We start from the raw sequence: 13,678 nt of genomic DNA on the forward strand, positions 1-13,678 counted from the left end.
GATCCCGTCAATCAGGGTTCCGCCCGAAACATGGGACGGAGACAGCTCTAATTGATCTTAAGGCCCAAATAGACGAGTGTAGAGACAATGGTCAAGCAGCATTACTCCTCCTTCTTGACCTTTCGGCTGCATTCAACTTGGTTGACCATACAGTCTTATGTAGCCACCTAGATTCCGCAGCCCATTTCTCTGAGGCGGTTATAACCTGGATCAAGTCCTTTCTGAGTAACCGGACCATGAGAGTCTTCTCTCCGTCGGCCACAGCAGACCCAATCCCTATAACTTGCGGAGTACCACAGGGATCCTGTGTCACCCACACTGTACAATGTATTAACTAAGCCCTTCTTCGACGAAATGGATCATCTGGGCATCGCCTACACAAACTATGCAGACGATACCCAGATTCTCCTTCCGCTTTTAGGAGATTACGCCGTTGATCTGCCTCTAGTGAATAAAATCTACAGTATCGTTCAGGCATGGATGGCCTCCTATGGGTATGCCTGAACGACGACAAAACTGAGCTCATTATCTTAGGCACTCCAACCGATAAATCTAAACTTAGCCCTGACTATGCTAACTTCATCATCGATGGCAATATCATAAAAGTATCCAAAGAAGTGAAGACTCTAGGTTTCTACCTAGACACCACCTTGAACTTCTCTAAACAAGTCAACTCACTAGCCTCTGCTACTGCATACACATGCAAACTCATCAGAGCTAGTAAACAATTCCTTTCTACAGACAGCTGCATTACGCTCGCCAGATCCCTCATACTCTCCAAATTGGACTATTGTAATGGACTCTACATTGGAGCGAACAAACATACTATCCATAAAATACAGGTTCTCCAGAACAATGCCCTGAGAGCAGCTCTTAAGATTAACAGAAATGAGCAAATATCCTCCGTAAGAAGAGAATACAAATGGCTATCCACCTTTGACAAAATCCAATTTAAGATTGCATCCCTCACTCATAAGTGCCTCAATAATAATGCACCACCATAACTCACGGACAGATTATGCAGAAAAACTTCATCCAGACCGACAAGAACAACCAACACAAACTGCCTTCAATTTCCGCGTTTCAGACTCTCTACAATAGGAGGACATAGCTTCCCAGTTAAGGCTGCAAAATTTTGGAACTCCCTACCCCCTGGAATTAGACAACCCCAGCCCTTCTCTAAATTCAGACAGAATCTAACCAACTGGCTTAGAGCAAATGATATCTAACCACGCAGACCATCACCTCTCCCCTGACGCCTTTGGCGCCTACCACTCTGCTCCTTGAATCGCTTTCTATGTCCTTGTGTTACATCATGGATGCACTGAGTTCACTCTACTACTATCCGACCTGATTAGTTAATATACACAGTAAGAACCTGGTGCCTCCTCTATGCACTACTGTACATAACTGTATATTGTATCATGTCCAGAATTCTTGTATATACACTCCCTATGACTATCTCGCACACTGGCACCCTGTTATCTTGCCACATGTTCTAGATCACCTAACTCACATTGTATATATTGCTGCACTTTTGATCTCCCTGTATTCTCGCTGAATACCATGTACCTTGTACCCTGTAACTAAGCTGAACATATTATCTTTTGAGCCCTGATGCCCCAGGGTCTGGTGTGCATTATAAATAATAAACTAAACTAAACTATAATCATGCCTGAGACAGCTTTCTTGGTGGTGGGCTCCACCGAGGATCCCAGCACTGTTTTGAAGCTGTTTGCCATGGCCATGTTGTCTACCTCATATACTCCCTCCTCCTCTGACCATTCCTCATCAGCCTGAGGGGGAGTATTACGCTGCCATTGTTTTGGGATAATATATCTGCCTTTTGTTTTGTTTTTGGACTGTGGGCAATTAACCTCAGCCTTCTCTCTCAGTCCCACTGTACCTTTTTTTATTTATTTTTTATGATGCAAGTCAAAATACGTTAACAAAATGTACAGGAGCTGTAATAACGTTGTCTCCTGCGCTCGTAGAATCCCTTGAATTCAAAGAAAATTCATAGCGCGAATGTCGGATGACAGAGTAAAGGACCAGTATTGAGTGCGGCTCCCTCTGCTGGTTGTGAGGGCTATCACGCCATGGACACTTTCTGCGCGTCCTCCCGTTCCTCACAACATGCTGAATTGTGTGGGAGGAGGCGTGCAGGCATCCGAAAAACAATAATCACGCAGAGTGTGAAATGAAACACGGAAAGGTACTGTATGTGGAGGAGCTTCCGGCCGTATTGTAACATCCCTCGACGCTGGCTGAGGACCTGTTATGAACTTGGGTAAGCCCCCTGGGAAACAGAGTTTGTTTTTGGAATGGATGATTTTGAACGATGATTTTGGGAGGAGGTGAGTTGCTAGAGGATCTCTATTTCGCGGAAAAAGTTTCTGCTCCGTGGTGCTAGTTTGGGCAAGAAGCTGGTTTTGAGGGGCTGGAAGACATGGATTACACCTACTGTGGAGGATTGGATTGAGGGAATGTCTGGTCTTGCAACTATGGAGAGGGTGATTTATAAGAGACAAGGGAGGTTAAGATTACATGAAAAGATTTGGGATGACTTTCTGAGTTTATACTAGTTCTTTGATGGTTATCTGTACATTGTATTCTGCATGTAATTAACTGTTTTGTTTTGATTGTATTAATTGACTTGCTGGGTTATCTTTGTGTATATCTTACAAATAAATAAATAGAAAAAAAAGAGTTTGTTTCTCCTCAGTGACTTTTTTATAGACTGGAGTTTTTTCCTTTACTTGTTTAACGTTTTTTCATGGGATTTTCTGCACCCTTGTTCATGTATATGCAATACCATCAATCTGAGTGCAAAAATCTTGCTGCTGAGCTTTCTCTTTGATGTTTAAATAAAGAGAAGCATAATGGGTGCCTCCAGTCTTGACATAGAATCGGAATAGTAGCAAGTACTTTTATTTTTGTCAAATTGACGAAAAGAGAAGATTGTCCATGAAAAAATCTTATCATGATGATTCATTTCAGCAATCGATTAACTTTTTTGAGCTCCGTCAAAGATGGTTGCTGATAGAATGTGACCAACTTAAAATATTTTCTGTAGCCTTTTTTTCCCAGCTGCTGTAACATTTTTTAGAAATTGATTTTGCAACCTGCTATACATCATACTGCTCTTGCATGACCTTGGCTATTGCCATGTGCCTGTCAGTGGCTATCAGGCCTATTTGCATTCCTCTGGACTGCAGAATTTCAATGGATTTAATGAACCGTATTTTTCCTTTGCAACCGGAGATGTACATTCAGACACTTGCACGACGACTGAACTCATTTTTCTGGTTACCATGTCTTGGAAGTGGTAAGTGCAGTATTTAGCAGAAAAACCAATACTGTCACACTGTCCATCACCCGCAAGTCTGAGCCTTTTTCCATGTAAAGCATTGTGCAACGATATTTCTTCCTGTGTGCATGCCTGGCAAATCGACGGGCACAAGAATTTCTTCTGATAACTGTAGTATTGATTTTTTTAAGAAACACAAGTCCCAGAAATATACAGAAACTTGATATTTTGCTGAACGTTGATCCGCTCTAGAGCAAAGCAGCTGAACAAAGTTAATTTCCAGCTGGCACTTTTCCAAGTATAGGTCTCCGTTCTTGGGCATCGAGATGTATCGGCTTCAGGTCTCGAAGAGAGTGTCGCAGGACCTTCTGTGATAGGCCCAATGAGACAACATGCTGAGGGGAAATTCTCTGGGCAATCTGGACCTCAGATGACAGTAATCACGGACACCTCCCAGCAGGTTTGGGATGCTCACCTGAGTGACCTCACAGTGAGTGGACTTTGGTCCCTGGCAGGAACAAACTTTCACATCAACCTAATGGAGCTGTGAGCAATCAGGTTAGCCTTGGTTGCATTCCTTTCCTCGGCTCTGTCTTGACGACCAGCACAGTATTGGCGCACTGTTTAAACAGGTTCACTTCCTTTGTACAGGGAGGTGATGCAGCTGTGGTTCTGGACCATGAAGAACAACGTATCTTTGTTATCAGCCTATCTTCCCGGGATGGACAACATGATCGCAAATGGCCTGGGCAGGCTGTGTTCGGTTTTCTATGAATGAGAATTCTGCATGGAATTCTTGGACAAGATCTTCACTCTTTGGTTGACCTCTCAAGTGGACGTCTTATGCCTCCAGTATCAACAAAGTGTGGATTGTTCTGTTCCAGGGAATCTCACTCCAGGGGAGTACTGGGGGACACATTGATTGTGGATTGGAACTGCAATTTTCTATATGCATACCCACCTATTCCCGTCATCCCCAGTTTCTTGGGAGGTTGAGGAGTTTCGGGCTCACCCTGATTCGGGTTGCTGTTAATTGGGCAGTTTGGGGCACGTTACAGGACCTTTTAGATTTAGCCACATGCTTTTCTCCAATCAAGTGTAGACTTTTCTTCCAGTCATGGGGGGGGGGGAGGGAGAGTACTCCATCCTAATCTCGCTACCATCAACCTTCATGCTTAGGTGCTGAGATGCTGATATATATGGAGAAGGACTTAGTAAATGTTTTCCTGTGTATAATTCTTTCCACCAGGAGGCCCACCACTAAATTAATTTCTCCAGCATGGATTTACATGCTCATGAATATTCCCCATCATCAGGCCGGGAGTTCTCGGTAAAAGAAAAAACTGTTTCACTTTCACTTAAAAACTTTATTTCTCCTTTAAACCAATCAATGTCCTCTGGGTCATACTGCCCCCATCCAATGACAGTCCTCTCCCTAAGCTCCTCTTCTGGCAGCCATCTTCAGATTTTTACTGTACGCTTCATTTTTGGGAGTCGTTGAGTTATTTGTATGTTTTTTTCGTGTCTTCGACGGAAAAAGTTCTATTTTTGTTTCAAAGAAGCCTGCTGCATGCTCTTTTCTTCATCTGACGACAGCAGGGACCCGTTGTCGGTGAAGTTCTGCGCTGCTCAAGGGCAAAGATCATCGAAGATTCTATAAGGCCTTTTGGGCCCCTTACGGAGGAGAAGGAGGAAGGAAGGTCTGTCTTCAAGCCCTGCACCAAATGCAGGCTACGTAATGTGTTTGTGCAGGACAAGCACCTGCAATGCCTGCCTGCAACCGGACCACAGAGGTAGAGTGCAAGATATGCCTCAGTTTCTCCAAGAATACAACAAAGGACAGGCGTAGAAGGCTGGCAGCATGGCTTAACGCCAATGCCTCTGACCCGTGCTCAGAGCAGGGTCATGCCTCACCCAGGACCAGCCGGTCCAAGGAGCAGTCTTCTAAGTCCTTTGGGGGTGCCTCATCCGTGTGGGCCCAAGATAAGGCCAAGAGCTGCAAGTCCGAGTCCACCGGGTTCGCTGCGGAAGCGGGTCCCAAAGTGTAGAGGGCGCGATCAGCATCACCTACCTCCTCCATTGCCAGCCTACCATCAAGCTCCTCTTAAAAGAGGAAGTCATCTACCCCGTCTAAACTATGTGAGAAATCGGAGAAGCCGCGGACAGAGGAGAAGATGGGCGAGCAGCGCAAGCAGGCTCAACGGTCACAGGCTAAGACCTAGTCGGCGACTCCGCTACGAGCGCTGATCCTGCGAGGGTAGCTCCCTTGGCTCGGAAAGTGTCCCTACCCCCAAGGCGCGACACCGCCGCAGTGAATTTGGCAAAGTCTGCAGTCACGTCAGAAGGGGAGAAACTGGCCCAGGCCCCAGTTCAATACCTTCAGGGGGAAATAAGGACGGGGTGGTGGCGAGGAAGCCCGGAAACGGCCCTTATAGGCAGTCACCCAAACCATGGAGGTCTTGTCCATGGGCGTCGAAGATCAGGAGGCCTTACATATGGTCCACGAGAACGTTAAGAGGACGACGACGGCGCAGGGCCTAGTTTTCTTCTTCTCAGCCGAGGGACATTTCCTTGGATATTCTGTCGACTCTACACACCTTGGTGCCAGAGATCCAGAGGAGGATGCCTCTGGGTCCGGTACCTGTGGTCCCCCAGATCCCCTATCATCCTCCAGCGAAGAAGAGGAAGCTTCATCCGATGCTCACATTTCAAACGCCTCCACCACGTCGGGCCCATTCTCTCCCAGCAGACCCAGAGAAGGGTACAGGAAAGGATACGGCCACGACAACGTATGATGACGAAGACATTGTCACAGCAGACTGTGAATTGCCACATTTGGATGTTCCACATAGGGTGTACCGACTGGATGAAGTGGGATTGTTCCACTCCATGATCGCCAGGCCTCCGAGCTGTTACATCTGGTGCCCGAGGAAACCAAGAAGGAGGGCTTCTTGTATCAAAGGTGCGAGGCCAAGAGAACGGCGATCATGGCAGTACCTTTTCTGGACAATAATTTGGAGGAAGGCATGGCCCTCATAAAGAACCATTCCATGGCTCCAAATGGGATATGCTGGAGAAGAAATAGGGTGCCAGACTCTGCACCCAAGTGCCTGAGGTCGCAGCCATCGCCAGATTCGGTGTTAGCGGCGGCCATGAGGAAACAATCGGCCAACCCGTCCTCGCCGTCTTCAGTCCTTCTGAACAGCGAGGGGAAAAAGGATGGATGCCATGGGAAAGAAGGTGATTTACACCACAGAGTCCACTATCAAGGCGGCCAATGCACTGGCGATCCTGGCCAGGTACGACAGGGAATTATGGTACAAGCTGGGGCCGATTCTGGAGTTCCTCCCCGACGATAAGAAGATGGAGGCAATCACTCTCTTCCAGGAAGGGGATAAAGCGTTGGATCACGCCATCACAGTGGCATTGGACGCTGCCGACATAGGGTTCCGACAAATGGGGAACGGTGTCTGGCTTCGTCGCTAACCTTGGGTGACGGGGCAATGACCAATTGGATATAGCGGCGTCCCAGGCCCCGGAAAGCCTTGTAAATGATGCAGAGGGTCTTAAATTTGATCCTCTCAGACACCGGGAGCCAGTGGAGAGATTTTAGAGCTGGAGATATGCAGTCCCTGGGCTTGAGGCCAATGATAAGTCTTGCAGTCCTAGTTAAATTAAATGCTTTCATTTTCACCTCCCCCTTAGTTATGTACCGTTACTGTTCAAGCTTTGAGAAGTGCAGGCACCAGAGCTTTAAGTGGGCTGAGACTGAGCCCTGGCAGGCTTCCAAAACCTCAGTTGAGCTTGCGCTCTGCTGGGACTCACACTACCCCCGACAATCACTTTTTTTGTCTTTCCGTGCAGGGATTCGAACCTGCTCACTGCCAGTGAGTAGTCCGTGTCACCTTGCACTGTTATTCTGTAGATGTTGGATTTTGTTTTTCATTCAGTATACTAGTGGGCTCATTACAAGTTGGCTGCTGCTTGGTAAAAGTGACAGTAATAATGTTTACCAGCACTTTTAACAGACCGGGCAACAACAATTTGGCAGGTAGGGATGGAAAATTTACCTGCAGCTCGGAGCTGGAGGTAAATCCGATACCCTACCGGCAAACTACTGCCGGTATTAATGGCACGGTAATACCGGCAAATCCCCCATACAGTCCTAATGGGTATTTACTACCCTTACTGGCACTTATAATCTGCCGGTAATTCTGGCAGACTGAGTGCCTGGCATCCCCAAACCCGAAACCTGGTGCTGAGAAGCCGGTGTCGCATTGCACTGTGCTATTTCATTTGTGCTCAATTCCTTTTGTTTCATTCAATGGACTGATTGACACAAAGCTGTGTCAAGCAGTCTATTGAATGAAACAAAAGAAATGGAGCACAAATGAAACCTCACAGTGCAATGTGACACTGTCCGACAACTTATTTATTGTCCCATGCTGGGAACACTCCAGGCCACGCTCATCATTTAGGCCACACTCCCTCGTTATAGCAACCCTCCCCTCCCCCGGCCCTCGATTTCTCACCCCAATTAAAGCACTGGCAGGTACTCATATTGCCAAAAATAAGAAGTGCAGGCGTTCAGTGCCGATGAGAACCGCCACTTTTCAGTTTTATTTTATTTATTGGACATTTGTAAGGCACCTATACTACAAATGGTGTTTCAAGTTAGCCACAAGACAAAAAGGGGGGGTGGGACAAGGGAGAAATATAACAATAACAGTCCTACTAGGCCTTGTGACTTTTGATCGTGCAAGTACAGTAACAAGAAGTGCGAGGGGAGTGCAGTTCAGCGTGAAGTGTTAGGGTGGGAGGGGAAGTGCAGGGTAAAGAGGCAAGAGTGCAAGTGATAGGTGGGGTGGAGGAGGGGAGAAGAGGGTGACAGGGGCTAAGTGAGTGCTAAGGGGAGGCCAGGATATCAATTGCCAGGGATTGCAAGGGGTGCAGGGGGTGAGGGTTCCCATGCGAAGTGTGAGGCGGGAGTGGACTGGGTGGTGGTTGGGGGCCTGGTGCCCTGTAGAGGGAACCAGACAGCCAGCCACTGCGGCAGACAGGGGAGTTAGGGGAGGGGGACAGGGAAGGAAGAAGAGAAAAGGGGGGTCTTGAGGAGCTTCTGGAACTTAAGGTATCCGGCTCAAGCCTGAGTGGGGCAGGGTGACCAATCCAGAGGGAGTCTCCTGCGAAGGAGAGAGATCTACACCCACTCTCTGCTTAGAGAAACGTCTGATCTGCAGAGATTTGGAGCTAGAGGACCAAAGGTGAGGGAAATTAGCCATATAATGAGAATTCTCCCTAACAGAAGTGAGCAGAGAAGGTGGGCCAGAGGGGCAAGGTAGATGTTGAAGAGCCACGGCAAGAGGATAGACCCTTAAGGGACGTTGCAGGTGGGCAGAGTGATAGGGGAGAGAAAAGAGCCCAGCTGAACCTGGGAAGGTTGGTTGCAGAGGAATGAGGTCAACTAGTCCATTGTCAGGCGTGTGATGCCAAGGGTGTCACAGATCCAAGTTGTCAGGGTGGCATAATTAACCGTGTCGAAGGCAGAGGAAAGATGCAGGAGGATAAGAATGGATGGCGAGTTGGAATCGAGATTTGAGAGCAAGTCATCACGGGTGTTCAGTAGAGCAGTTTCCGTGCCTCTGGCTGCTCTGAAGCCAGACTGGTGGTCGTGGAGACAACCAATAGATTCAGTGTGCTGTATCATTTGGGAGATGACCAGCTTCTCCAGCAGTTTGCCCAGTAAGAGTGTAATGGAGTTAGGGCAGTAGTTAGCGGGGCAGGAGGTGCAGCAGACACCTTTTTGGAGAGAGGATGCACAAAGAAGTGATTACCGAAAATTGGCCAAGGCTGGCAATGTTGTCATTGATAGTTCTGGAGGAGCAGGGGACCACCTGTTTGGAGGAGACTTTCATAGAGAGGACTTGTCTAGAAACCTCATCCAGTGCTATGGGTGAGAAGAGGAGTGTATTAGGGAAGTGGAGAGGGTGGCCAGGGAGGCATGCAAGGTTGGGGGGGGGGGGGCGGTGGGAGGGAAGGGGAGTAGAGGAGAGAGGTCAGGATGTCCTGAGTTTTGGTTAACAAGTGGGAGGCCAATGAAGTACAGATGGTCGGGGATGGCAGAGAAGTGGAGAATGCAGTAGGATTGGTGAGTTCATTGTAGATTCTAAACAGTTTGCCAGTGCTTTTAGTGGCTCCAGAGATGCAGACTTGGACATGGGCCCCCTTCGAGTGGATGGAGACTCTGTGTTGCCTTTGGAGCAGGCGGCAGGCCAGTCTGTCAGAGGACACTGCATATTTCTGCTATTCCCATATAAACAGTTCAGGCTTTAAAGGTGGCTAGTGTCACTTAATAGCCAAAACCTAGAAAGGCAAGTCTGAGATGCTAGCATTTCTTATCCTGTTTTCCCCATGCCTGGATCACATTGAAAATATTTTTTTTATATTCATTGCCTGCTTTTTTATTTTCATTGTTCATCTCCGACTTCTGTTCATCATAATTGTCACATTTTGGCTTTACGCTATTCAGTAATGATAATGATTCCAAGTCGCTAGTAACTTGATCTCGGACCTTAGCTGCTGGGGAACATAGTTTGCCCTAATTCCTATCAGTCACTGGATGGAAAACAACAGGTTCACCCTGCACTGAATTGAAGACATAGGTTATTGTTTTTGATCTTCAGGCCAATCTTTTCGAACACAACTATTTAACCTTCTAGCTTTGCCAAATCACTACAAATCTTATTTTATGGATGAAAAAATACAACTTGAGATTGATACCACATGTAACTCAGTATTTTATCTTTTGCCTATATAGAAACCTTTTTCCCCATCTTGCTTGCTTCCAACTAGCTAGACCATTCCTGGCTTTTGTTATCTCCAGGTAAGTTTATTCCTGCAGGGCATATCTCAGCACCACACAATACTTGGTTAAGTGATTAAACAACTCGCAGAATGTTCTCTTCTAATGTTTCATTGTTGCTTTAATAACATTTGCCTAAAACTTAATAGCTTGTAGTGGTTGCCACTGCAGAACATAATTGATTTCAGTTACTCTCCCTTTATCAGAAAACAATTTAGAAAGGTTCCCCACCGTTTAGTCAATTTAATCGATGCCATTACATTACTGCATGCCAATGGAGCTCTGTCGCAATCCAAGTATCTAAGCTAAACGAAACGTCTTGCTCTGCCTAATGTTTAAGTATGTGCAAATTGACTAAAGAGTGTAAACATTTTTTTGCAGGTTTACATGATGATTTTTAAAAATATTTTAATATATCCTAGAAGGTACTGTTTGCTTCTAACATCTTGGCATCTGTCTTTAAAAGGACATACACGCCTGCAATAGAATGTGTTAAAAAAAAAGGTATGCTTGGCATGCTGCTGTGAAACTGCTACTTTAAGAGCAATGAATAGAGAACAATAATGTGCTGCTGTCTGCATGTTTGTCACAGAGTAATTCTTCTCATAAAGTATATTGATGCATTTTGGGAGGTTGGCTGTATAAAGATGTGTTGAAGTTACAGCATTTCCTAACAAAGTATTAAATGGGGGCTTTTTTAAACAAAACAAAGCACAATGCTAATTCCTGATTTAAATGCATTGCACATAATAGATTTTCTGGTGAGAGAAACTAAGCATGTACTCTTGTAGTTCTCAAAATCATGACTATCTTGAAAAATGGCAACATTTAAATTCCTTTTTTGTTTTTTAAATTTGTTAGGCACATTTTAATTGTACTAAAATGTAATTTCTTGCCAACTTAATCCACTGTATATTTCTGTTAATTCCACAGGATGATATGCACATAGTGATCAGAAAGCAGCTGTCCAGTACAGTTCCCAAATATAAACGAATTGGGATAATAGGTGGAGTTATGATGGTGGGAAGCATGGCATCTAACAGGTGAGATTGTGTGAGATGTTACACACTGCCAATTTGAAATGCAAAATATTTTGGCAGATGTTAATGCGTACAAATATCACTGTGATGTAGTTTAGAATTTGCTTTCATCAAAGAAACTTCTACCATTTTCTGTCTACCTTTGGCAACACTTAGCACTTCCACTTTAGTTTCACTGTTTTCCTTTTTCAATAGTTTTTCTACACATGCCATCAAATGGCCCACTCTTTTAGCAATATCTAATACTTCATCTAGTGTTGGCTCATCTTTCAGGCACAACTCTTCTCTAATCTTATTGCTGTTACAGTGGATCATGAATTGATCTCCGATGTGCTGGTGAAATGATTCTCTAAATTTGCATGACAAAGCCAAATGGCGAGGTGCTTTTACGTATTCCTCTACACTGTCCCCTTGTTCTTGAACTCGTACACCAAAATTGCATCTTTCTAGGATAGTGCTTGTCTTTGGGTTGAAATGTAAATCTAATTTGACTGGAGCCACATCTAGTTCAGTCACATTGTCTCCCCCACTATCACCAACAAGTGGAGGCAAAGTGTCAAAAATGTGTTGTCGTCCATATCCTAGGAAGTGCATTAACATTGACAACTTCCTATGAACAGAACATGAGTTGCCACAAGCTGCTTTACTGTAGTGGATAAAGCCCTTTTCCCACTGGGACCATTTTATCCTAACTGGCCCAGGTGAAGCCACAAACACTGGGGGGCCAGGCACTCCAGGCATTGCCATGCTGCTATCTTTTTTTAATTTTTTTATAAGTAAAACAAAAAATCAGATACTCTTTTAGACTTCAGTACTTCTTTACTGTGCCCCAATGGTGCAGTTCCAAATGCCTCCCTTTTCTTTTGGGCTGTTCACACAACACAGGCACAGTTTCTCCTTGTGCGCCTATAATTTTCTTTATACTCACATGCGCTCTTTCATTGTGTCTTTTCCGGTCATGCAGGCACCGTTTGAGCCGCTCACACATACGCATCTGCTTTAATGTCTTTAAAGTCAGGCAGGTCGCTCGCGCATGCGCTTTATACAATGGGGAGGGCCAGGCTTCACACAGCGCACGTACACAACCCTTGTCCAAATTGATTGGCACCCTTCTTCTGCTGCACACTTACTTGGGGTGCCAGTGTGTGCAGTAATTTTAATGCTTCAACGCCCACGGTTGGAGCGGAGGCAATTGATCCTCTTTTGGCTCATACACAGGACACGCCAGGGGTCCATCTGGTCCGCGCCCTCTTCAATGGCAGGATATCCTCGTCGCCATTATTAAGAAGTTGGCTACGACACAGATGTGCTTTTTCGTAGGTATGATTTATTAAGATAATTACACAACGGATGCCCAGCACAGCCTCTCCCCTGGAGGTCCTTCTCCAACTGCTGTGCCTGGATTCACCAACATAAAACTATATACATTCTGCATGGAGTGTCTACAACTCAACACTCCACATGGCAGTAATGCATTGAAAATAAATCACAACAGTACCCAGGTGGTATATTGGTCCCAACAGGATCCGATGTTCGAATGGTGAAGCTCTAGAGTAATGTTGTCCAAAGTAGAGATTTCAAATGAGCTGAAAATGTTAGGTTTCATTACGATCCACATGTTTTTGTTTTATTAGGGGTGTGTTGCTTAATGTTTTATATTCAGACAAATGACCTGAAGGGGCCCCCGAGGGACCCTCGGATGTGGAAACAAGGCACAGTCACCACACACAAACAGATACGCCAGACACAAGGTTCTGTTCCCAAAATCTAGGGTTTATTGCAATATAAAGTAGTCCCAGTTGGCCAAGTGGTCCCAAGCCCCGCAACGTGTGTCTAACAGACCTCGGGGGACACAAAAGAGTGTAAAACGTACATCAGTTACATACATACAAACGGAGCATCCTACAATCAGTAATGACACATTTGATGCCGCCCCCAATTCATTTCCCTTTGAATTAGAGACGATGATTGACCAGTGTGACAAATATGACACCTTAGACCACCATATTTAGTAACGGTTTGCAATCTTCAATTTTACAGACACCATTCTTTATTTGCGAGAACGCAGCGTTTCTGTTTTTCATGGGCAAGCTGCGCGTAGGAGACTGGCACATACCAGACCTCTCTGTCTCTTAGTTTCGATTCTCGCTCTAGAGGTCAGCCTTCTCTCTGGGGCCTCACTGGGCTCAGAAAGGGGGGCAGTAAAGAAGATCCTAATTCAACTCTTTAAATGCTAGTTTCATACATTGCTATTTTTTCAGGAGACTCGCTGGCATTCGTGTACTGATTAAATGCCTTGCTCCCTGTCTTCAAGGATATGTGAGGGAGGGAATCGGGCATTTCTGTCTGGCTCTCCAGTGTAATGTTTCAACATGTTTTAGACTTGGACCATTGAAGAGAAATAATATCTACAGCAAAGCAGGTTTACATGAGGCAAAGTGGCAACGTTCGAGAGAGCAGAGCGAG

The 13,678-nt window shown here is 45.6% G+C and overlaps 1 protein-coding gene across 5 annotated transcripts in view; it reads left to right on the forward strand.

Annotated features, from left to right (window-relative positions):
• FANCD2 (FA complementation group D2) overlaps window positions 1–13,678 on the forward strand; it is a 2,923,540-nt gene that overhangs the window by 1,114,974 nt on the left and 1,794,888 nt on the right. For all 5 annotated transcript variants that reach the window (XM_069644087.1, XM_069644091.1, XM_069644090.1 and 2 more), the window contains exon 19: window positions 11,106–11,215. In XM_069644087.1, coding sequence (XP_069500188.1) covers window positions 11,106–11,215 — 110 coding nt within the window. The remainder of the gene's footprint in view (window positions 1–11,105; window positions 11,216–13,678) is intronic.

The sequence above is a fragment of the Ambystoma mexicanum genome, chromosome 2p (genome assembly GCF_040938575.1).
Source record: "Ambystoma mexicanum isolate Mex_15411 chromosome 2p, UKY_AmexF1_1, whole genome shotgun sequence".
NCBI classification, from domain to species: domain Eukaryota; kingdom Metazoa; phylum Chordata; class Amphibia; order Caudata; family Ambystomatidae; genus Ambystoma; species Ambystoma mexicanum.